General features: G+C 41.9%; 1 protein-coding gene across 1 annotated transcript in view; it reads right to left on the reverse strand.

Annotated features, from left to right (window-relative positions):
* Nucleotides 1-21,704, reverse strand: part of zmym2 (zinc finger, MYM-type 2) — a 34,588-nt gene extending 12,884 nt beyond the window's left edge. The window contains exons 1-16 of the mRNA XM_087173205.1: nt 21,630-21,704; nt 14,339-15,052; nt 13,779-13,947; nt 10,379-10,533; nt 9,338-9,486; nt 8,868-9,030; nt 6,778-6,990; nt 4,666-4,816; nt 4,270-4,385; nt 3,408-3,533; nt 2,861-3,011; nt 2,413-2,585; nt 2,104-2,269; nt 1,883-1,911; nt 1,409-1,550; nt 200-321 (exon numbers count right to left, since the gene is read on the reverse strand). Of these exons, the coding sequence (XP_087029331.1) occupies nt 200-321; nt 1,409-1,550; nt 1,883-1,911; nt 2,104-2,269; nt 2,413-2,585; nt 2,861-3,011; nt 3,408-3,533; nt 4,270-4,385; nt 4,666-4,816; nt 6,778-6,990; nt 8,868-9,030; nt 9,338-9,486; nt 10,379-10,533; nt 13,779-13,947; nt 14,339-15,037 (2,724 nt within the window). The 5' untranslated portion in view covers nt 15,038-15,052; nt 21,630-21,704. The remainder of the gene's footprint in view (nt 1-199; nt 322-1,408; nt 1,551-1,882; nt 1,912-2,103; nt 2,270-2,412; nt 2,586-2,860; nt 3,012-3,407; nt 3,534-4,269; nt 4,386-4,665; nt 4,817-6,777; nt 6,991-8,867; nt 9,031-9,337; nt 9,487-10,378; nt 10,534-13,778; nt 13,948-14,338; nt 15,053-21,629) is intronic.
* Nucleotides 21,705-22,731: the final 1,027 nt, after the last annotated feature.

Raw genomic sequence — 22,731 nt, forward strand, 5'->3', positions numbered from 1 at the left:
TCAGACGACTTTGATTGATTAATGTCTCCTTAACAATGATAAAAAAATAATTTAACATATCATAACATTTTTATACACATCAATTATATACCTCAGTTTTAAGCAGCCTGCCATTTTAATATCTATTATGCAGGCTTGTATTGATTAGTCTATGTTATCATCTTAGCATAGATAATCCACACGTGACATAAGATCTTACCGGTAAAGGTAGAGAGACTGGAGAGGGAGTGACCTGGGAATACATGTTCATGGGCACGGGGATGAAGACAGGCACAGGTATGGGTACAGGGATGTACTCCCTCTTCACACCATCATCTACATCTGTGGATATGCAGAATCATATTATATATGCAACTTAGTCTGTGTATTAGTTGGTCATGAAGAAGTTATTTCAAAGGCCAAGTGGCAGGAATTTTGTCAACCTCTGCATAACTGTTTAGAACCAACAACCAAGGTTAAAACTTCCTAAAAGCTCAATTTACACTTGTCATTTCAAGTGTCTCGTATCTGGATAAAGTCCAGGTAAGATTTAAGACACTTTTATTTAAATGTAGCCACATATATGCATCTGTACTGGCCAGATTACAACTGTGATTACAATCCACCTTTACCCTCCTCCAGTCCAGAAGGAGGCGGTAACACACATGAAGCCGTTTAGTAGCAAACGGCCACAAACTCTAGAAAAAGATTCCTGCACTGTAGCAGTTAGCTCGTGTTAGCTAGCTGCTAACAGCTGTCCATAACTTAAACACAAAGACATGAGTGAATCATATTTATGGACTACGAGCGAGACAAAAGTTTCATCGTCTTCACAGACTCTGAGACATTACAGATTAAAGCTCCCTCCTCCTCCTCCTCCTCACAGATCATTCAGTGGTTGAACTGATCAGGGAAAAGATGAACGCTCAAGGTTTGTTTCCGATAAAAGGGAACTTGTGTTATGATGATGGTATAAATAAAATTGACTTGACCTGACTAAAACAGCTATTTTTCTCTGTTGCTTTAGTTAGACAGAGAAAAGCAGCTCATTTCAGTGTCATTTTAATGTAACTTTAGCTGCCATTATCTCAAGGACAGAGGAGGCAGACCATGGATGGATTAAGAAAATCAGACTGCTGATGTAGTTACACTGTGGGAGGAGAAAAGATTATGCATGTCCTTTAGAGAGACAGATGCATTTATAGCTTTAAACATCTGACCAGCATGCGTCCAGCTCTGGAGGTGGTTTCAGCAGTCAGATTTCAAATCAATCTTGAATGCTTCTTGGATGCACTGACATCCAGGTCTATGTCTCTCTCTCTCTCTCTCTCTCTCTCTCTCTCTCAAATAAACACATCCAAAATAGAAAAGAAAAAAACACCATATGTCAACATGTGCAGCAGTCCTCTATATAAGATGCTGCAGTCACCTGTCTGTAAGAGTTTGCTCTGCATGTGTGGCTTGCAGTAGGTAGCCTTGGTCAGGGTGAGCGGCTTGCAGAGTACCGCCTTGTTCTTGACATCTCTCATCAAACCTCCACCTGCGTACGCCACAGTGCCCTGGTTCACCATCTGCAAAAAAAAACACAACACACTGCTCTTACAAAGGATCAGTTATTATCAGTAAAATTCAAACTAAAACGTTACAAAATATACAATTAGAAAATGATGGGATTGTTTTGAAAGAAATATATTTGTCTGACAAAAATATAAATGTTAGATAAATTTGTTAAATACAAAATATTTGGTGGATCCACTATATTTTAAAACTATCATGTTGTAGATTTAATTACATCTTTACAACAGACGTACAGGAAACACTTAAGAACTAATCGACTGTAGAAAACAGAAAATATTTCAAAGCAAACTGTGTGATACTGACACGTCTTCCACTTCCTACTTACCCCAAGTTTGGCCCCTTGCACTTCAAACCCTGTAAAGAGGAAGATAAATATATCACTTCTTTGCCTCAGGAAGAAATCTGAGTGACACATAAATTCCTTCTCTAATACTTGATTCTTCAAAATTACACACACACACACACTCACACTCACACTCACACTCACACTCACACACACACACACACACACACACACACACACACACACACACACACAGTTTGTACCCAGGGTGGTGTTCTCTGGGCCTTTCTGTGTGACCATGATGGGCTCGTTCTGCTGGCAGTAGAACTTCAACAGACACTCCTGGTCACAGAAATGCTTCATCTCTGCTCTCCACATCACAGACTCCGTCAGGTTACCCTGCACCTTACAGCAATCACACCGCGCCGCCTGGTGGTCACAGGGAGACATTTTTAATTTATTTTAATTTATTTTTATTTTTTATTTTTTTAAAGGAAATTCACAACATACTTTTTTTCAACACCGCATTGCAAAAACAAAACACATTTTTGATACGCTGAGTATGAGCAGACCTTGTAGTACCAGTCGTGGAACTTCTTGGCGCACGGATCGCCGCAGAAGTCCCGAGTCAGGCCACCGAGCTGCCGCGTCACACCTCTCTTACACAGCTGGTAGCAGTGGTTACAGCTGACACACTTCAGGCCTAACCGCTTGATGAAATCCTGCTTATATAACAGCTTACACCCTGGAAAGGGAAACAGACGGAACGAAGGGAAAAATAAACAAAGAGAAGGAAAGAAAAAGAAACAGAATGAAAACACAAAATGACAGATGATGAGTAAAGTGGAAAACGGTCTCAATTAGAAACAGCAAAGTCAAATTCTGTAAATGAGACCTCAGACATATATATATATAAAGACAGAAATGTGACAAACAAATATGGCATTGAAAACTTAAAAAAAAAGCACTCTGATTTATCGAGTGTCCTACAGAGGAGAGCAGAGGACGGGAGACGAGTACCTTCGCTGCAGAAAGGTCTCTTGACCCCGGAGAACTTGACCGTCTCATGTAGCGTCTTTTCCTCTTGGCAGTACTCGCAAAACGTCACAATGCAGTGGAGCTTCTTGTAGTCCTCACAACACGTCTTACTACAGAACTGGTAGACTTTATCCTGAGGACAGACACACACGGACAAGTGTTTTGTAGCCACTCTGGGTTTAAGAGTTATCAGCCCGTGCCCATAACAATCTCCCAGAGCGCAGGTGGTCATATTCCAATGCCTTGTTTTTTTTTAATACCAACCAAATAAATTTTACTGCCCTTTACTATCAGAAGTGTAAGAAAACATTCCTGTGGTTCTCATAAAATGAAAAAATTTCATAAACAAAAAGTAAAAGAAAGAAATAAAAAGGGTATAAGACAACAAGCACTTGTCTGCAGATGTGTCATGGTGCTTTACACTAATGTACAGCATTATCTGTGGAAGGCATTGACTGTCAGCCTGTGATATCTGTGTGAAATTATTATTATTATTATTTTTTTTTTTTTTTTTTTTAAATTGCCTCACCTCCCAGTCCAGAGTTTCAGGCTTCAAACTGAACGCTCCTCGACAGTAGTTACATTTCAGCTGGACGGTGTTGTTTGTGGTGGAGAGGGGCGTCTGTCCGTTGGTGGCCGTTTGAAGAGGAGCATTCTGCAAAAAATAAAAAATAAATAAATAAAAATTAATCACAGAGAAAAATTAAATTGACTGCATGTCTACTGCTCCTTCTGAAGTATATTATAAAAGCTTAATATTAAAAAAAAAAAACATGTGGCTGTACTATTAAGGTAACGAACGAAGCTAATAAAACACACTGACTTGCAAATATTTCCATGCCCAACAACTTGAGTGCTATTGTATGAAGTCATGCCAGTTAATATGCAAATTTATGCAACATGGTGCTAAAAAACTAATCAGGTCATGGACTCCACTGAGGGAATGTGTGGTGTTTATGTTTGTGTTTTGAGCTGCTGTTTTCATGAATGTCAAATGGGTAGATGACGTTAACAGTTAATCTGGATTTTTATTTCTGCAACTTCATCCTTCCAGGTATAACAACATTTCATGTCCTCACTTATCTGTAGAGAAACTGGGACACAACTTCACACCGAAGCACTAGTTTGGAGTCTAGTTTGCTCCATTTATCTGAACCATTTATTGCATTGCATTAGTATGTATGTATGCGTGTTTTCAGTCCTCGCAGCAGCTGAGATACTGCAGATTCATTCAACTGTATCAAAGAACTACTGTGGAAATTAATGCAGAGCGAGATGATGCAATGTCCATCAGTGTGACCAGTTAATTTTCCCGTTGTAAAATTCTTTTTCTTTTTAAATTAATTTTTTTATTGTGTCTTCTGATTTGAAATGACACACGAGTCCCCCACCTGGAACTTGGTAACACATTGTGAGCTGCAGAAGTTGAGGATGTTTCCCTCTGGCAGTGTGGCCTGGTACTGCGGTAATGAATTTCTCTTACAGAAGTGACACGTGGGCTCTGTATCTGCACACACACACATCAGACATTAAACATTAACACTTACACGAAAATGCATTTATTATACATGACTTTTTGTTTTTGATTTTTTTTTTTTTAAATGTTACGCAACTCTTTCTCCTACTTGTGAATTTAATGTTTAGTGAGGCTCCATGACCAGGAGTGAACAAACAGGTTAACTAGAGCTTTTCTCTGCTGCTCTGTTGACTCAAGTCCGTTTGTTGTCCAGAAAAGTTCTGTTTCAAAAGTTTGTTAACCTTCCTTCTTATGTTGTCTGTTTACTCACTGAGGAAGGACGTGGTTGCCAGCTTGCCCTTGTTCATGCAGTTGACGGAGCAGTAGGAGCCCATGGTGCCGCCCGCTCCGAGGCTGTGCAGCACCTCGCCCGTCTTGATCAGCGTTTTACAAGTCAGGCAGCTCGCGAGTTTACTGTGGGCCTGTGACAGAGCGGGAAAACATCGTATCAAACTGCAGCACACACAATGCTCTGCAGTGACATTAAGATTAAGACACTGATAAAGGTAATTGATTAAACAATAAAATTGTTTCGATGTCAGCTCATTTCAATGGACAAGGTGCTCCAACAGCTAAAAGACTGATGACAAAATATCCAAGCATACCATGCACCATGGTGGAGGGACATAAACAGAGCATCAAATAGGGAAAAAAAAAAAAAGAGATTATTAAATCAAATAGACGAAATCCTGATGGATCCTCTTCATTGGAGTACGAGGTTTTGAATTGTTTGTTGGGAGAGCGGTTTCTGACTTTTCCTGAGTGGACTTTCATGAAATATGAGCATTAGCAGAGTAAACAGTACAAATCTCCTGTGTACTGTAGCCAATAGTCTATGTGTGTGTTTTCTCACTACTTGCCCACAAAGCGCAGATTATATACTTTTTCTCCTATTACTGTCACAGTGACTAACAGTAGCAGCGTCGGCCTCGGAGATCTATTACTGCATTACTTGATAAAATGTATCTTTAATACGTGCCATCATCTTCATTTTCATTAATTTAATCCTACTCAGTCCAACAAGGGAGATGCAGTGATATCTGAGTGGATTATGAGGTAATTGTCAGAGTTTTGAATGCCTCTCCTCCCTCCTGCTGCCATAAGTTATTTTTCAGTTCTTAATATGGAAAACAGAGCTGGCCAGATACAGCAAAGACAACTAATTCAAATGCCCGATGGAGGCAGGGAATTTTTCTCCACAAGCCCTCGATCATCCAAACACTTATGTTTCACAACTTAACCAGCTGATTGGGTTTGTGCAGGATGGCTCATTACTGCACACAATGCCTGAGAACCAGCTCACAGTTTCACTGAACAGTCAGCCTCTTGTTTAAATTGTATACCAATGAAAGGAGACAGACCCAGTGGTTTCCTCCACTTATTAGTAAAATGTCCAATAAGCGGCTGTTGCTCAGCAACAAATACAATTCCAACTTAAAATTTTCTGGCTAATATTGCTTAGCAACACAATTTAGTTGCAACATGTTCAGTTCCTTTTAAAAAGAGATCCAGAGGTGTGATGAGCACTGATCTGTGCTGCATACTCTGTGTTAGTGTCATTACAGACAGAGCCAAGGTTAGTGACCCATGTCTCTCTAAAACCTGCCCATCATCATGTGGACACTTCCTGGTTCATCTACACAACAGGCTGGTGAATTCTGTAACTCCATCATCATCATCATCATCATCATCATCAGGCAGCACCTCCCATAGTGGATCGCAAAATGCAAATAAACATTTGCAGAGAAGTACAATGACATTATCTGTATCTCTACATGATAAATGATAAATGAATACATATAAAATGTTGACCAAACCATTAACAATAGCTGGTTGCTTATCATTCATCAACATGGTCCCAAACCCTCTTTTATACCCTCCGCCATCAAAAAAGGTTTATGTTGTTTTGTTATTAACTTATTGTCCTTTTTATCTTTTGGTCATGGTGTTGTATTTATGTGCGGCGTGTGTGTTTTTATGGAAATGCATATATCCCACTACCCAATGGCCCCACTGGGGACAAATAAAAGTGACACACCTTTTGTTTGCTGTGCAAATTTTCAATCTTGTTCATTCAAGGCCAATTTTTTCTCTCACTAGGATGTTTATTTCTTATGATCAGCATGCCCACCTGTGTGCATGTTTTCCTTTTACTGTATTTATATTTTAGTTGCTGTGGGTCTGTTTCCTAGCTGTGAGGAGGAGAGTGGGTCACTACAGCTAAATCAATATTTTAAAAAAAGAAACTTTTACAGCTTTGGCTGTCAAAGCAGAGCCGCAATTTTAAATGGATATGGTTGAATGACATAAATGAATCAATCACATCTAGGCTCCAATCAGGCGAATGTTACACACCTGCAGCCTGCGGTTGGGCCTACAGTACCTGCTTGTACTCCCTGATGCAGTTCTGGCAGCAGAATCGCTTCTGTTGGCCGTCGACCAGCAGAAAGTGGTTGGCCGACGCTCGGCTGGGCAGGTAGTCGCCACATTGCTCGCAGCAGTTCATGATCAACCCGTTGGCCCTGCGGTAAACGTTGAAACATGCGTCGCTGCAGATCTTGTGGGTCACAGTCTTAAAGCTAACCTCGTGCCGGATCTGGAGACAGAGGAGGAAAGAAAAATAAAAAAGCAGAAGGGCCTGATTAACTAAACTAAACTTCTCAATCTGAAAGCCATGTTGGAATGGATCACACTTTGTTCTGGATAAGTAGGAACAAACTTTTTAGCGGAAATCCAACAGTGACTAAAAATGTATTATATGTATTTGTTTGCGATGCTACAGACTCATTTGTCCTTCAAAAGTTACACAAAATTAATCAACATAGATACAATCTGATCTGCACATGAATACACACAATACCACTGCAGGTCCACTTCAACACACATCCATGACAAAATGGCAAGCATAATAGCCCATACAACAAAGCATAACAGGGTGTAAATTGAAGACAAATAAAGCGATAGGAATCAACAGGAAGGAAAGGTAATGCTTTTTAAATGTACACACAAGCGTACCGTCTATGTCGTGTGACTTTTCCAAATCATTTTTTTTCGTAGTTTATCGGGGATATTTCCGTTGCTTTTATATGCAAATCAAACCAAGACGGAGACATAAATAATGCACATGATTTTAAGATGTCACAAATGCAGACCGTTGCGGTTGCTAGGTGACAGTGGCACTGGTTAGCTTCGAATGAACACGCTAGGAAATTCCATAAAAAAAAAAAAGAAAAAAGAAAAAAAAGGCCTTGCCACATTCACAAGTGACTGAACGGTTAGTTAATTTATCTTGGATACGTTGAACACTAACAGGGACCATCTCCTGTGTTACATAACAAACGAATTCAACACAACCACCAAGACTAACTAACTGATCCTTCATTGTGAGGTGGGAGGAACTACTTTTGAGACAACTCTTTTTGCATGTGGTGGCCATGGAGACTGAGCTGAAGGTCTGCTGAACCTTAGAAGACGTAATGAAATGAAACGAAACGAAACGCAGGGATGGAGAAAAGAACGAAGGCAGGAAAGGAGAGAAAGAGTGAACGAGGGGAACAGCGAAGGCACGACAAGGAGCAAGAAAGAGATAAATATTGAATGAAAGTGACCAGAGGAGGAAGAGAACAATGCAGAGACAGAGAAAGAGAAAGAGAGAGAGAAACAGACGGTTCAATCGTCCAAGACAACAATGTAAATGATGAAAAGAAGATGAAGCCTAACAGACTGTCTAAGTGGCTCTGATCCCTCTCTGTTATCACTCATGGTCATTCGTTTATTTGTCCGTCTGTGTTTGACAGCTCTCTCTCCTCTCCTCCACCTTAGTGTGTGCAATTAGAGACAGTGTGTGTGTGTGTGTGTGTGTGTGAGAGAGAGAGAGAGCGTGTGATGTGGTGCAGGTGGTGTTCCCAGTGCTGCTTGTTGATTGGCAAAAAGGGGAGGACTTAAACCTCCGCCCTCTCTCTCTCATCTCCCAACAATGGAGACCATCCGGCTGCACTCCTTGAGAAGTTTGTGAGCTCTCAGTGTGTTCAGACTGAAAATCTTTTTTTAATTCTACCATCTTGTCAAATGTAAAAAGCCTGACTAAAACAGAAGCAGAATAGTAGGAGATGGAAGCCCTTTGTTTTGCTTATTTTATTTTCTCCTGTTTTCCAGTTAGGAGTTTAAGTTAAACACTCTGTATTGGACTTGATATATTAAGGTGTTTGTTATGTTTTGAGCATCCTGAGCGAATCAGAGTATTAGAGACACATTTAGATTGAATTACACTGCGTAGGTGTAACTACTACACTGCTAAGTCAGAGTACACCATTAATGCCCCTTTCCATCCAAACTTACTTTTACTTTTTTGCCCGTTGCTACTCAATTATTCATTCCCTTGTCAGGAGTAGAGAGGCACGTATGTTGCTTAAGAATGACAGGTAAATGCGCGAGAGAGGAGTATGTGTTGTTAAGTGCGTCAGACAGACTGACCTCTGTGAGCTTTCCACAGACAGTACATTTGGTTTTGAGGCCCGATTTGGGCGGGTTTTGCTTGTTCTCGTAGGCGCCTAGGCAGCCTGTGCTGCAGAACTCCTGGAAAGATTCGCTCGAGTCAACCTGGGCCACAATGGTACCCTTCATGTTTGTGATGTCCCTGGAAAACACAAATGCAGCACAGATGCATTACAGATAGATCAGCCCCTACAGATAGATCAGCCTGTACATCAGTTAGTAGTATAGTGTTTAGGACTTGCAAACATATGAGTTAAAAGTCAATTAATAAATGGGACAGACCGTTTACTCAAAACTGCTGGAAGTGAATCTGAAACTGAACCATAGATTTTAGTTTATGGTTACCACCCCAGTACTTTTGAATTTACCCCACGAGTACAATCCTAAATTCGGACCATAAAATGTCTCCTGTTTAATGGGATTCCTGCAACCTTCGGATTCGGACTCACTTTTTGCACATGGTGCAGCTCTTCTTGGGGGCGGGTTTGTGTGAGAAGGCAGAGAGACAGGTGGTGGAGCAGAACAGGTGTGTGGAGCCTTTACGCTGGTAGGCCGTTTGGCCTTTCTTCAGAGGCTTTTTACAGTTAGCACAGGTTACCTGGAGTGAACAAACACAAACAAGATTTAACTGCAGGGGAGTTTTACAATGGCAATAAGTAATATATGGCCTTACTCCATTAGCTGCCAGTAGAAGTAGTATGCTTCTGTATAAACCCTGCAGGCACATTTTGGCCATTCAAAACTCGTTCAGACTTGTATTCAAAGAGACTTTGCATGTTAGGTCTATTCGTTCTGCACATCCTCTTCAAAACAACAGTTGTTCTCTTTCAGCTGAACGAAAACTAATAAGACAAAATGGGGCATTGAAAGTAAAGGAGTCGTAAAAGGAATAAAAAAAAATAAATAAACAAACCTAAATTTTCTATTGCACAAACTGCTGCTGCACTCAATACAAGTGAACTGACAAAATAGTGCTTATTGGATAACACAGGAAATATACTAGTAATAGGCACGGTAATGAATGCAGGAGATTATGTGTTAAATCCCACATGTTGTTTCAAAATAAGATAAATGTCCAGTTTGACTGCCATATTAGAGTTATACGAATGAACCCATGTGAAGGCTGTGAAATCACTGTAGAGTGAATTATTGTGACAACTGGGCGCGTGAATTTATGTACAATAAGTATAGATACAGTGCTTCATGTAATTACTGCACCACATCTGTTTAACAGCATCACTACTGAATCTGCTCCAGCGGCGTCTGGTAGCAGTGTGTTTGGGAGAATATTTCACTGTTCATACGAAGCATATGACGCACTTTTAAACAAACAGGATTGCCACGACATGCTGTGTATGAAAACATAACGCACAGATACAAAGCACAAGACAACTGAACCCTTAACTCTGGATTAAAGTTATAAGATTCCTGTTCATCATAAACTACACCTAATGTAATTGCAGGGGACCTCGGTGGACTTAGCGGATCACCTTGACTGTCCTGGGCTGTGGTTGGGAGCCTGAGGAGGAAGTAGATGAGGAAGACTGGCCTGGAGGTTTGGGCAGCGAGGTGGCTGGTGACGGAGAGTCCACCCCCGTTTGTTTTTGATTGCGAGGGACTGACGCCGACTGGGAGATCCATGAATCTGGAGGGAGAGAAAGAAACAAAGTTAACAGCCGTCTCCGTCCTACAGGTCTTTGTTTTTCTGAGCTGACAATAAAAAACAGTGGATGTACATTTATCAGGAGCATTCAGTTTGTCAGAGCGAGACTAAAACTTTGTCCCAATCCTCCCTTTTAACCATCTCCCTCATTCTTGCCTTCAGTTTGGAGTTGTCCTCCAAAACTAGAGTTACACAAGCTAGAGGTAAAATAATGGAATAGGAAACACTTGAAACTGATGGTGAAACACAGACACATTAATATTAACTACGAGAGCCATCTTGTTTCACCTTCTGTTGGACGAATACTGGTTACTACTTGAAGGATTCAAGGATTGATCAATCAGGTACTAAACTCCAACTCTCTGTGCTGTTCTCAAACATTTTCATAGACAGCTCTCTGAAGATTTCACCGCTTTGTCTCACGTCTTAATGTTTTTAATTTGTGAAATATGCCAAAAAAGTATTTGGATGGCCCTGTGCACATAGCTTTGTGTACTCAGGGTCTGGGGCTGTTTTGGATGGTTTATGCTAAGCCCCTTAGTTTCAGTTAAGGCATATCTTAATACTGCAGCAGAATTGAAACACCAACTGCGAACCAAACTTTACTGTCCAACACCAGCGGCCACTGTGGCCGAGTCAGAGCGAATCCCTGCAGCCAAATTCCAAATTCGAAAAATATAGACATCAAGTATTTATTTATTTCATTGCATCTTTTTTATATATTATTCATTCAGTAACCATGACTTCCTTAACTTCAGAAGTCTTTGTATTCCTTTCATGAAAACAGATTATTTATTGGCTTTATTAATGCCTTTATTGGACAGATGATAGAGAGGCAGACAGGAAACTAATGGAGAGACAGGGGTATTACATGTATGGAATGTGCCATGTAAATTAGGCAAACCAGGTGCACCATAACAGAGCATCTTGACCAATCAGATGATAAAATGTCAGTTTTTACAACTGTTTCACACTCTCAAAACTAGTAGCATCACAGTTGCTACCGACACCAACCATCCATCTGGCCTCCAGCAGCACAGCTTCACACTTGTTGCAGCTCAAGCCAAAATCATGGTTTGCTGTTTTTGTGGTTGTAAAGCTGCAGACATGAAACTATGATGCATTTGGAAAGAAAAAAAAGTCCATCAGAAGCCAGTTTGTGAAAAGAGTACCGCTGCAGTCAACAGCACCATCTGGAGCCTGTGAGGAGTTAGGCAAGAAACATAAAACTGTCTCAGTCCCAACGCCCCACTTTATCAATTCACAGACTTTAAAGCCGGTTTTTCTATGAGGGCTACGCTACACTGTAAAATCAGAAAGTTGCTGATGGTCCACTTGGGAACTACTTAAGCCCACACTTCACATGGATCTGCAATGCTGCTGATTTGAGGCAATTACAGAGTTTTCTAATGTTAAGAGTTGGCAGAAGTTGGCAACAACAAACATTTCTGCTTAGCATACAGGTGAGATTTATTAAAGTCAATGACGCATGACCAGGAAATGCTTGTTACTCTACTTGATTTGCATGCAACTGGTCAGTAACCTGATTTTTCACTTTCTCTCCACCTTTCCCATTTGGCATAAATCAGAGCCGCAGTGAAGGAGCATCGCAGTGAGAGAAACACCCTTCTTCCTTTATTACATGTTCCTGAACTTTATTGACAGCCTACATTCAGTTCAGCTGTAGAGAAATTGTTTATTTAAGTTTAACGATATTAGTTTCTGATGTAATTAAACTTCAGATTGAATTAATATGAATGCAGTTGTAGGTAATTGAGTTCCACCCAACTGCGTTGCTGTGACAGCAATGCATGACAAAGAGCCCTGTCCGGTTCTTTGTAATGCACATACTGTACACTCTTGTAAAAACCCTGTTGTGACACTCAGCTGAGTGTATACATGGCAAAGATTTCCTGTTTTTCCAGCAGAAGCGAAGCTGTTGCACCGAGCATTCAAACCATAAAGGACACTGTGTTAAATAAAAAGTAAAGTGCTGTGTTGATCGGGGTGTGTGAGTTAAGTTACCGGTGAGATGATGAGACAAAACCATCTGGTAAAGCTAGCTGGATAAATACATCGAAGAGTTTGAAGGATTATCTGACAACAAAAAACTGAACAATGTTTTATAATAATACTAGTAAGGATTTGACAACTGTGGAAAATTATCACAGTCAAAATCATTTTACCCTCCGTCACTACGAGCGCAGAGTAAACAGCTGAAATACGCTCTTCGCATTACAAAGAAATCCAGCAGGAATGTGTGCTTGCGCGTATTTGATTATCCAACGCTGTGCTTTGCTGGATGACGTTGCATTGTGTTGTGGCAGTTGAGCCAGGTTCAACTGTTTTTTTGTTTGTTTGTTTGTTTTTTCAGGATGACCCAGCATTTGAATGAATGGGGGGGGGGCAATGTCTATGTGAATACTTGAACCCTTTTTCTGTTCCGTTACCCCTAATAAAGGAAGCTGGTCTCTTTTCAGGTGCGTTGTTAAAGAGCTATATCCATGTTATGATTGGGAAAGATCAAGTCATGAATATATTGCCCGATACTGGTTAATAAATACCTGATTGACTGTAACATTCCTAGATTGTATCGAGGCTCATGTGCCACTCTCCATTATTCTTCCTATTTCCTGACTTAGTATGGAGAGTCCTGCACCGGCTCAGGTACCCCACAACAATGATGTGTAACAGGTAAAAAATACATTTATATTAATTCACAGGCACTGGTAAAATAAAAACTAAATGCTTACAGGTAGTGGGTGAAATAAACATAAGAATGAAATAAATATATAAAACAAAAATGGGGGACAGCTAACAACAACAACAACTTTGGTGCCAAGCTTTGTGTGAGCATGGTGGGTGTGGGGTTTGCAAAAGTGGACCCGTGCAGGACTCTGGCCCTCAGTTCCAACAGAGCAAAGGAAAAGTACTGAGCTAAGATTTTGAAACAGAACACCTGGCTGAAGGGATGCACTTGTCAGCACCAGTGGAGGTAACGTGCAGGTTTCTCAAAACAAAAATATAAACGTATAAAAGTGAAACAGAGACATGTGGCCAGCTCCCACTCATATCATATGGTTCATGAGTTTCAGGTGACAGTGTAAAGGGGGTGTAAGCAAATAAGGCTCTAATTTTTTACCAGTTCTGGTAGCCTGCACGCACTGCATTTTACCTGTGAGAACACAGAGAGCAGTTAAATCTCTTCTAGATAACACATCCATTACCTGCTCTGTTGTGTGTCCCTGTGTCTCCATTCTGTACCAGCTGGCCCATGGGGCCTGAGCCCCTCCCAGGGTTAAAGGAGGCTGTTGGTCGACCAGATGGGGTGTCGGGATTCAGGCTGAATGCATTGCTTATCTGCAGACCATTTTCTTCTGCCTGGCCTTCACCTGCCTAGACACACAAGTCGGTTAGGTTAGGTTTTAAGTGATAAGGAACCAAAGACAAAAATTGTGCCAACTGCAGAGTAGTGTGTAGAACCTGCACTGAATCCAACCTCATCTAACTAAAGGAGCTGCCAGTGCATCTTGCATAAATAAATATTGGCATAAAATATCAGCTCTCGGCAGCGTCGTTACTAAGATATCGTTATCCGCTTTGCCAAGAATAAACCTGCTATGCCAAAGAGAACACCTGCTTTTACCGATGTTTACCAGCAGAAAACATCATCATCAAACCATCAACACCTGAAATTAGTTACTTAACACTATTTGTGAAAGTAAAGGTGAAAGTAAATTAGAAGACTCCAACATGAAAAAATATAATCTGTTGTGTTGGTTCTCACCGCTGTGACAGCCGCCGCTCCTCCCTGCAGCGATGTCACCGATGTTATCATCAGGTTCAAGTCTGCCTGGACGTCCACTGGATGTGGCGGAGTACTTACTGCTGAAACGGTGGAGCTCCCTTTTTGGCTACTGGAGCCCAATGTGGTGACACTGGCGATCCTGATCTCCGAATCTGGCTCGGTGCTGCTGAGTGCACCTGGCGAGTGGGATACGGAAGAGGCTCCAGGGGGCGCTGGTGAAGAGGAGGAAGTGTGTTTCTGTTCAGAGTCCTCCTCATCATCAATGACAATAGGCTCTGCTGCTGTGGTTGGAGGTTTTGGAGGAGGTGCCTCCACTGTGGATGCGCTGGAAGACGCAGGAGGACTGGGGGTCTTGGAAGGCATCACTGCAGTGGACATGTCTATAGTTCCCACAGAAGCATCCAGCTCTATGCAGTCTGTGCTGGGCGTGTCTTCTGAAAGGGTTGTGGCAGAAGGCTGGACTGCCGCCTCCTCCCCTACTAGAACCACATCATCATCATTGTCCTCTGTGCCGCCCTCCTTTGTGGCTCCTTCTTCTGTTACCATGGAAACTGCCTCCCCAGCCTCCTCTGTTGGGGGCGTGGTCTGTGGCTGGGGGGAGGGAGTGGCATCCATGGGCTCCTCCCGCTCCCCTGCCTCTTCTGCTACGGCAGGGTTTGGTTCTGACTCCCCGTCCATCGCTAAGGCAACCACCTGGCGACACAAACAAAAGGCAGTTAGGAGACAATTAGGTGGAGCGAGCACCAGTGATTAGTTTTGTTGTGTCTGACAGCTGTACAGGTAGCTCAGGTATCCCCAGTGACAAGCTACCCCCACACACCTTGCTCCTGCCAGGTGGTAACTCATTGCCATTGTTATAGCTACGACCTCTATCTCTATCATCTCTGGCTGATTTTCGGTCATCCTTGATCGTCAGTCTTATCTTACCTCTAGAGTGGCGCAAATAGTTTGGATTTTATTTGTACAGGGTTTCAGATATTCGTCAAGATGACCTACCCTACCCTTTAAAACACCCACTTAATTTCCAATCAAGCATGTCCCAGATATGAGCCTTTCATTTCAAACTATGACCTCTTTCCTCTGACATGGAGCTGAAACTCTGAACTGACTGGATGCTCTGCCTACAGCTGGGAGTCAGTTGTGATCATTTCTGTCGTATTACTTCACTTCGGTCATTGAGGTCCATTCAAACTTTAAATTTTCTAAAAGGCAACTGAACTTACAGTGAGCACACATGCTACAGAGAGAGATGCGAAAAACAGAAGGAAGAGAGGGACGACACAAGGAGAGCATGACAAGAAGTGCATCTCAGGCCTCTTTGTTTTCCTCTGTAATTCATGGAGAGGCTCAAAACTTCATAAATCATACCTGCTTACTGCCTACAGGTGTGGAGTGTAACCACAGAGAAGACAAAGAACAGGAACGATGCCACTAGAAGCTAGAACATTATGATTATGTTCCTAATTGAAGTTTTGAATTGGTTTTAATTGTAATTGCTGTGAAGAATATTTTAATCTAGAAGTGATGCCGTGATAAATATGTGATCAGATTGCAGTTTCAGATCCACGATAATTTTCTACATGAATTAGACAAATGTGTTGTTGCTTTATGGAACAGGTTGAGGAACCAGACCTGGCAGCTTCAGAGCCATGAATGAATGTTCTGATCAGTCAGGAACAGGCGTGGTTTTAAATATTAATAGCTAATTACAGACTGCACAAGAGGCCTAATTCTCCTTTACAATAATTCTCTATATGTTTACGATCGGGCAGGGTTAGAACTAAAACATGCAATGATTAAGATCAGTGTATGTGATGGAATAGTGGCATTACAATCTGCCAGAGGCCACCAAATTTGGGTTTGTGCGACATGCCCCCAACCCCCCAAAGCTGGCTACTCAATATCCCTGTGGAAAGCCCTGAGCTAAGGCTCAGCAGATGCAACAGTAGAGGCGATGTCTCCATGGTTGAATGTAGACTAGCAAGAACTGCGACATGCCTGCCCAGCAACGGGGGCAACTTTGCTCCTCCTCCTCACATCTCTTCCACTCCTCCTCTCTCTCTCTCTGTTCTCTGCACCTCCTTTATCAAACTACCCGGCACTCTACTCCTCCTCTCACCTGCTGTCTTTCACGTCCCTGCCTCCCTCCCTCCCTCTCACCCTGCTCCCTACCCCTGTGTGATGCTCCACACAGCTTCTATCTTGTTGTTGCCCCCAGCAACCAGTGAAGCTACACCTTGGTTGCCGTGGTGACGGTAAGGCCCACCACCACCACAGGGACTTGTTCTCTGTGCTCTACATCTGGGTGCTGATGAGTTGGCTGACACAATATTCAAATGATTTAGATATCACCCTATTTGATACAGAATGAATAAATGGTTAATCAGAGATACATGTGCAGTGCTCACTGTCGGGGCGTCTGCAGGGATCACCAAATTAAATGTAAGACTTTAAAAGGCCTTTTTAATACAACATGAAATGTAATGCCTGTTTTTCACCATCATAGCAGTCAAAGTCTGAAAGATATCACTGAAAAGCAGCAGGGACAGTAAGTGCATGAATTTATTGATATATCACATATTTCAGCTGTAAACAACAATACTTCCTACTAATATCATTAAGTATCATACGTAACCTGAATAAGACGCAGAAAATAGATGGATGAATGGATTAATCAATATTGAAGACCTTTGTAAATTACATTTCTGACTTTTTAATCCCACTAAAGGCCTTTTTTTTTTAAAATGAAAACAATGTTTTTAAAGACTTAAAGACCTGCAGATACCCTGAATGTAAACATGCATTTAACAGTATTACCAAATATGGGCTTCTTAAGTATCCATATAAATAAAAAAAAGAGGAAAAAACATAATAAAAATGTTTTAGGCTGATTTGGTGCCGGATTCAGGATCAAATATTATTTAAAGCACTTTTGGGGACGTCTGCACTTTCGATGTTGATCTGTTTCTGTCAAAATCTCCTTTTCAAGTTACACAGCAGTGAGGGTGGCTGTAAGCCACCCATCACATCACTGCTGACAGCTGCAGCACAGAAACACACACACACACACACACGCACACGCACACACACACACACACACACACACACACACACACAGATACAAGCCCACAGACACACTCGTGTGCAGAGAGTGATCTTTGTAGCTATATGCTCTTCAACCTTAACGCCACCCAGAACAGGAAGAGCCTGAGAGCACCTCAATACAACCTTTAGAGCTTTAACAGAGCACAGTTTACACTACAGAGGAAGCCAGGTCACTGCCTTGACAACAATGTGGCGGCCATTTTGGCCCCAGCACTGTGGGGTGCATCCAATAAAAGTCATACTGTTATAGTGCTACCTGAGGGGAAACAGGTAGGCCTTTGAAAGGACGAGTTTAGGGTGTGTTTTTCGTTTTACAACTTTCACTTTCCCCCACGTTTCCTTCATGACCGAGTTTGTGGTGTGATATGGTGAATGCCAAATATTACTCATCTTTAGTTCATTTCAAATGGGTGGCATGTTGGTTAGGAGGTCCATCCTTTACACAGACTTTCCTGCCTGACTGCCAATCAGCCCGAGTTGATGTGCTGTCCACATCAGGTGACACTAACCTCCCCACAGGGCTCAATGAAACATCACACAGTTACAAACTGGGACACATTTTCTATGACCAGAGATTATTTCTATAGATGTAAAAGTCTAACAGCTGTATACAGCCAAGTAAAAATAACATCTCTGTATTTTCGAGGTAGACATTTACTTGTCACTAATGGCAGCTTAACTGAAGCAGCTGTACAAGAACTTTGCCTGAATAACTAAATAGGTAAAATATTGATTTAAAGAGAAAACTGTATTAAATGAAGTGGTGCCACTGGCTGGAAGACATTTAAAGGGATATTTACAAACTAAACCCTCAAGGGCAAATATCAAGTTGAGTCAGCAACTCAAACTGACTCACCAAAAATCAAACATTAGACATTTAACTTTCGTATTCACGGTAGAGCACGTAAACAGTAATAAGACACTTGGACCAGGATAAATACATTAAGAATATCATGCTGTATTGACTGTGTTAAACCCAACCTGGATGGTCTATGCTTTCCTTCTCTCGTCGGAAAAGGATGCATCACCACTGAGAAAAAAACCCAAAAACATCCCTCTAACATGACAGTTAAAAGATATGGGCTACTTGAATTGTGGTTTACTGATAATTATTTATAAAATCATATGCAACATCATTAACAGGCTCATTTAGAAAGGAAAACTGTGTTTGCTGTCAATAAAATTCAGTTTTAATTAAATGCTTGGCTACAACTAGCGATTATTTTCATTATTGATTAATCTGCTGATTATTTTATTAATTAATTGTTTATAAAATGTCAGAAAATAGTATAACAATCAACAATGATGTCTTGTTTTGTCCAACCAAAACCCAAAGATATTCCATCTTCCGTCATGTATGACGAGGAAAAGCATCAAATACTCACATTTGAGAAAGAGGAAACCACAGAGTTATTGGTGTTTACCTCAATATTTTCACTTAAAGAATGATTAAAATGATCATTTGACTATCAGAATAGTTGCAAATTAGTTTTCTGCTGATTGACTAACTGATAAATTGACTAATTGTTCCAGCTCTGCTCTCAAGAACTGGTCTTTCTAATGCTATTATGAGCAAGAGAAGCTAAAATACATGTTTGTTGATATGTTAATATGTTTTGTATTTTGCCTTTTAAAGTGAAAACAAATTCTGTCATAAATGCATATTTTGTTCAGAAACGTAGGACAGTTACATTGATATGAAATTGATGTCAGTAGCTTGTGTTAAAGTTAATCCAGGTTTGTACTTGTATGCTGCAAATTCAGGCAGGACAGTGTACCAGAGCTGGATACAGTGTGTTTGTTGATTGTAAAGATCTACTTGACTGTAAGAAACTGAAGCTGGAAGAGGAAGAGCTGCTCACGGTGACCATGTGACAGGAAGCAATAGTCAAAACAGTGTGACATTCAAGATCAATAAGATGTTCTCCACTGTTCAAAAACAGGAACGGGATTCCAAACCATGCTCCAGAGCCTGTGACTGTGTGTGTGTGTAATCTCAAACTCAAGCTTTTATTTTAGAAGATATAATACAACCCCATGTCTAGTGACCGCATGTGTCAGGGTTATAAAACATCTGTCAGTGACCATGTGGCTAACTGGTTTCAAAATTTTGGCAAGAGACCCAAAGGCACCTTTCTCCATGTGCAACACCCCCCCCCCAACCCAAGCTGAACAACTGCTGCAAAAAGAATGCATCACAGCTTTTTGCCTGATATTACACCAACAGAGGGAATGTGCAAAGCAACTCAGTAGTGCTCTGAGGGGAAAAAATAGCCTGGTCTAGACTCAGTTCAGACTGCAATGCAGAGCTATGAGCCAAGCTGCATTCACGTGGATGAGAGGGAAACGAGGATCCAGCATTAATGAGCTCTGACATGCAACCTTGCTCCCAACGTCAACACCAGGTGGACAGAGAGGTGGGCTGGCGCTGGGGTGAGACCGCTTCCGTGCAACAAAACCCTCAGCAGACATGCTGTTAAAAGCGGCGCCTGCGCCAGGCCAACCCCGGCCACATCATCACCTTACATAGGTGCTCCTCTACCTATCCAACACTATCAATTTGCGCATAAAGCCAAGTTGACATCATTTTTCCGGTGGGTCACAAGGTGGAGACATGCAGCTGTTTGCGCCAGTTGCGCAGATAGCAACCGACTAATAGCATATTCATATCAAACGCCTGAGATTATTATATAAGGCTTATGTCACTGAGAAGTGATGCGTAATGCGCAGCCACCAGAGCATCCCCCAAGCCAGCTGATGGGCTAAAATGTAGTCCATTCCGGTTACCTGGCAGCTGAATACAAAACTAAACCCTGACTATTCTGAGCTCCACACAGCTGATGAGCTGTACTCTGAAATGTTAGAAAATCAGCACACAAGGACAGCCTGTACCAAGCTTTGAGGGGCCGCTAAAGTCCCCCTGGTCGTGCCCTTGATTATTAACAGCTGAGCTAGAAGCTCAGCTTCATGACGAGGACCACCACAGCGCCAAATCCGGTCCTTGCAACCGGTTACAGCGGCGGCTATCACTCGACCTGATCCGAGCTTCTCTTCGCTTCCCCCACTCCCAGCAGTAATATTTAACAAACTTGGCTTTTAAGAGCAGGTCCAAAACTTTAATCAAGACAATAAACAGAACCAGCACTACCTGAGCTGCGTAACTCTTCCATAAATAACCCGGGTAAATGAGAGGGTAGGTTGGCTTCCAAGTTGGGATCCAGAAGAAACGTGGTTCAGGGTGTTCCGTTCCGCTCCGTTCCCACCCCTGCCCTTCCTGGCGCAAACAGCCATTGGATTAGCGGCGGATCGAGGGGAGGAGAGCAGACACAGACTGCGCCATTGTTAAAATACCACTAAAAATGATCAGAACTTATTCGCATCAAATGGATAAAAAAAAAACAGACTGGATACACACTGTGAGATCCAATAACACAATCTCTGACGACTGGCAACGTGGGGTTTTTACTACACAACCCCTCCACCAATGCCCCTCCAATGCCCCTCCAGGTTTCCTTCTAGTCGCACACAAGCTAACACCACCACAGCAGCCCCTGAATACGAATAAAAAGCCCGATTTTTATGATACCTGTGACGCTGGGGTTTTAATTGGAAAGTTACCCTGCACGGAGTCCACCCTGGCGCAATCAGTGGCAGGTACACCCGGCCGCCGCAGGGGGCGCCCTAGTGTTACGTATCACATGAACTGTCTTCATTTGTGTCATGCGGTGGTAAACAACGGGGCTCAAACCGACCACCGCACCGTGGTGTTTACATGAGTCCCCTGGGAGTTACCGTGACCCAAAACCAGGTATAACCCCAGCATTTTCACAACCACATACAAGCCCCCCCCCCCTCTCACACACACACACACACCTCCCTCCCCCTCCTTCCCCAGCGGAAAACAGCACTGCCTGCCGTCCGCCATTAGGGAGCCAACTGAACAATACTGGAGACTAGAGGCGGCAGCGGCCAGAGCACACAGAGCAGGGCGCAAAAATCTGTCTAATTTAACTGCTTATTGGTCCCTAAACGTGTCTCCTCGCCCCGGTGTGACCCCCGGGGGAGTCGCTGGGCATCCGCCAGACGCCCCGCACAAGTTCCCGAAACTTTGACTGAATTAGGCGTAAAAGTGGAATATAAAAAAACGTCTGTGAATTTCTCTTACCGGAGGACAGCTCGAAACGGTGTAGCGCCACTTTTGTGCCTTGACATTAATCCCGGGGAGCGCGTGCGCACAACGTAGAACTTTCCACTTTCGTTCCAAAGATCGTCCATCAGCGGGATGTCTCACTCCGTACGCTCAAAACGAGCACACAGACGTCCCGCAGCACCAGATGTTCAGTGTATACCACACACTCAGTCTTGTAGTCAATCGTCAGTTTATTAGGTACAGTAAGCTGAAACTAATGCAGTCTCCATGGAGGTATTAATATGATTAGATCTCTTAATTGAGACTATATTAAAGATGTATTGATTCACTGATTGGCAGGTGTTACTATTATTTTGTCCATCCCATTCGAATCAAAGAGGGTAGGCTAAACAGCACATACATTTTTATGTAATGCAGTACTGTTCAAAAGTCTTGATCAAACAGTTGAATCAACATCTTTTTAACAGTCTCAACAAATAATGGAAAATATTACTATTACTCAAATTTCATCTTTTTTTACATTTTTTGTTTTAGTTATTTAGATTGGTTTGGTTTCTGTTAGGTATTTTAAGTATTGGGTATCTACTTTTTTTTCCTTGTTGGATGCCTATAATCTATTTTGACTTGTAAGATTCATTATTTTTGTTTCTAAGTAGAGAGAAAGATGCAAAAACAACTACATAGAGACACAAATGATCTACAAAGTAACATAAAACCAAGTACAAACAGATGCAAAATGACCAAAACAAAATTGAAAAAGATCCCAAAATTATAACAATAAATATCTGAGAGTCCACAGGGCCTGTTGTCTCATAATCCGTTCAAATCAGTAATATACAGTCAAGAAGCAGACTTCCAAAAACACTGGTATGGTTCTTTAAGTCCCTCTTGCAATTATGCTCACGTTTATTGTAACCGGACGTAGGGACGTAGTGAGACCTCTCTCATTTATTAGTCTCTCTGAAGGCATCCATTCGTATTTCTTAATTTCTTTTCCTTTTTTTGGCTCGCGCAAGCGCAAGAGGAGCAATCAGCGGTTGCATGGCTGGCAATTAAAATGCTCCATTAAGCTGATTTAACCTCACCCATACGTATCATATCTCCCGTGTAAACTGAC

The sequence above is a fragment of the Seriola lalandi genome, unplaced genomic scaffold (assembly GCF_002814215.2).
Source record: "Seriola lalandi dorsalis isolate HSWRI2012SDOR001 ecotype SW California unplaced genomic scaffold, Sedor1 jcf7180002054104, whole genome shotgun sequence".
Taxonomy (NCBI): domain Eukaryota; kingdom Metazoa; phylum Chordata; class Actinopteri; order Carangiformes; family Carangidae; genus Seriola; species Seriola lalandi.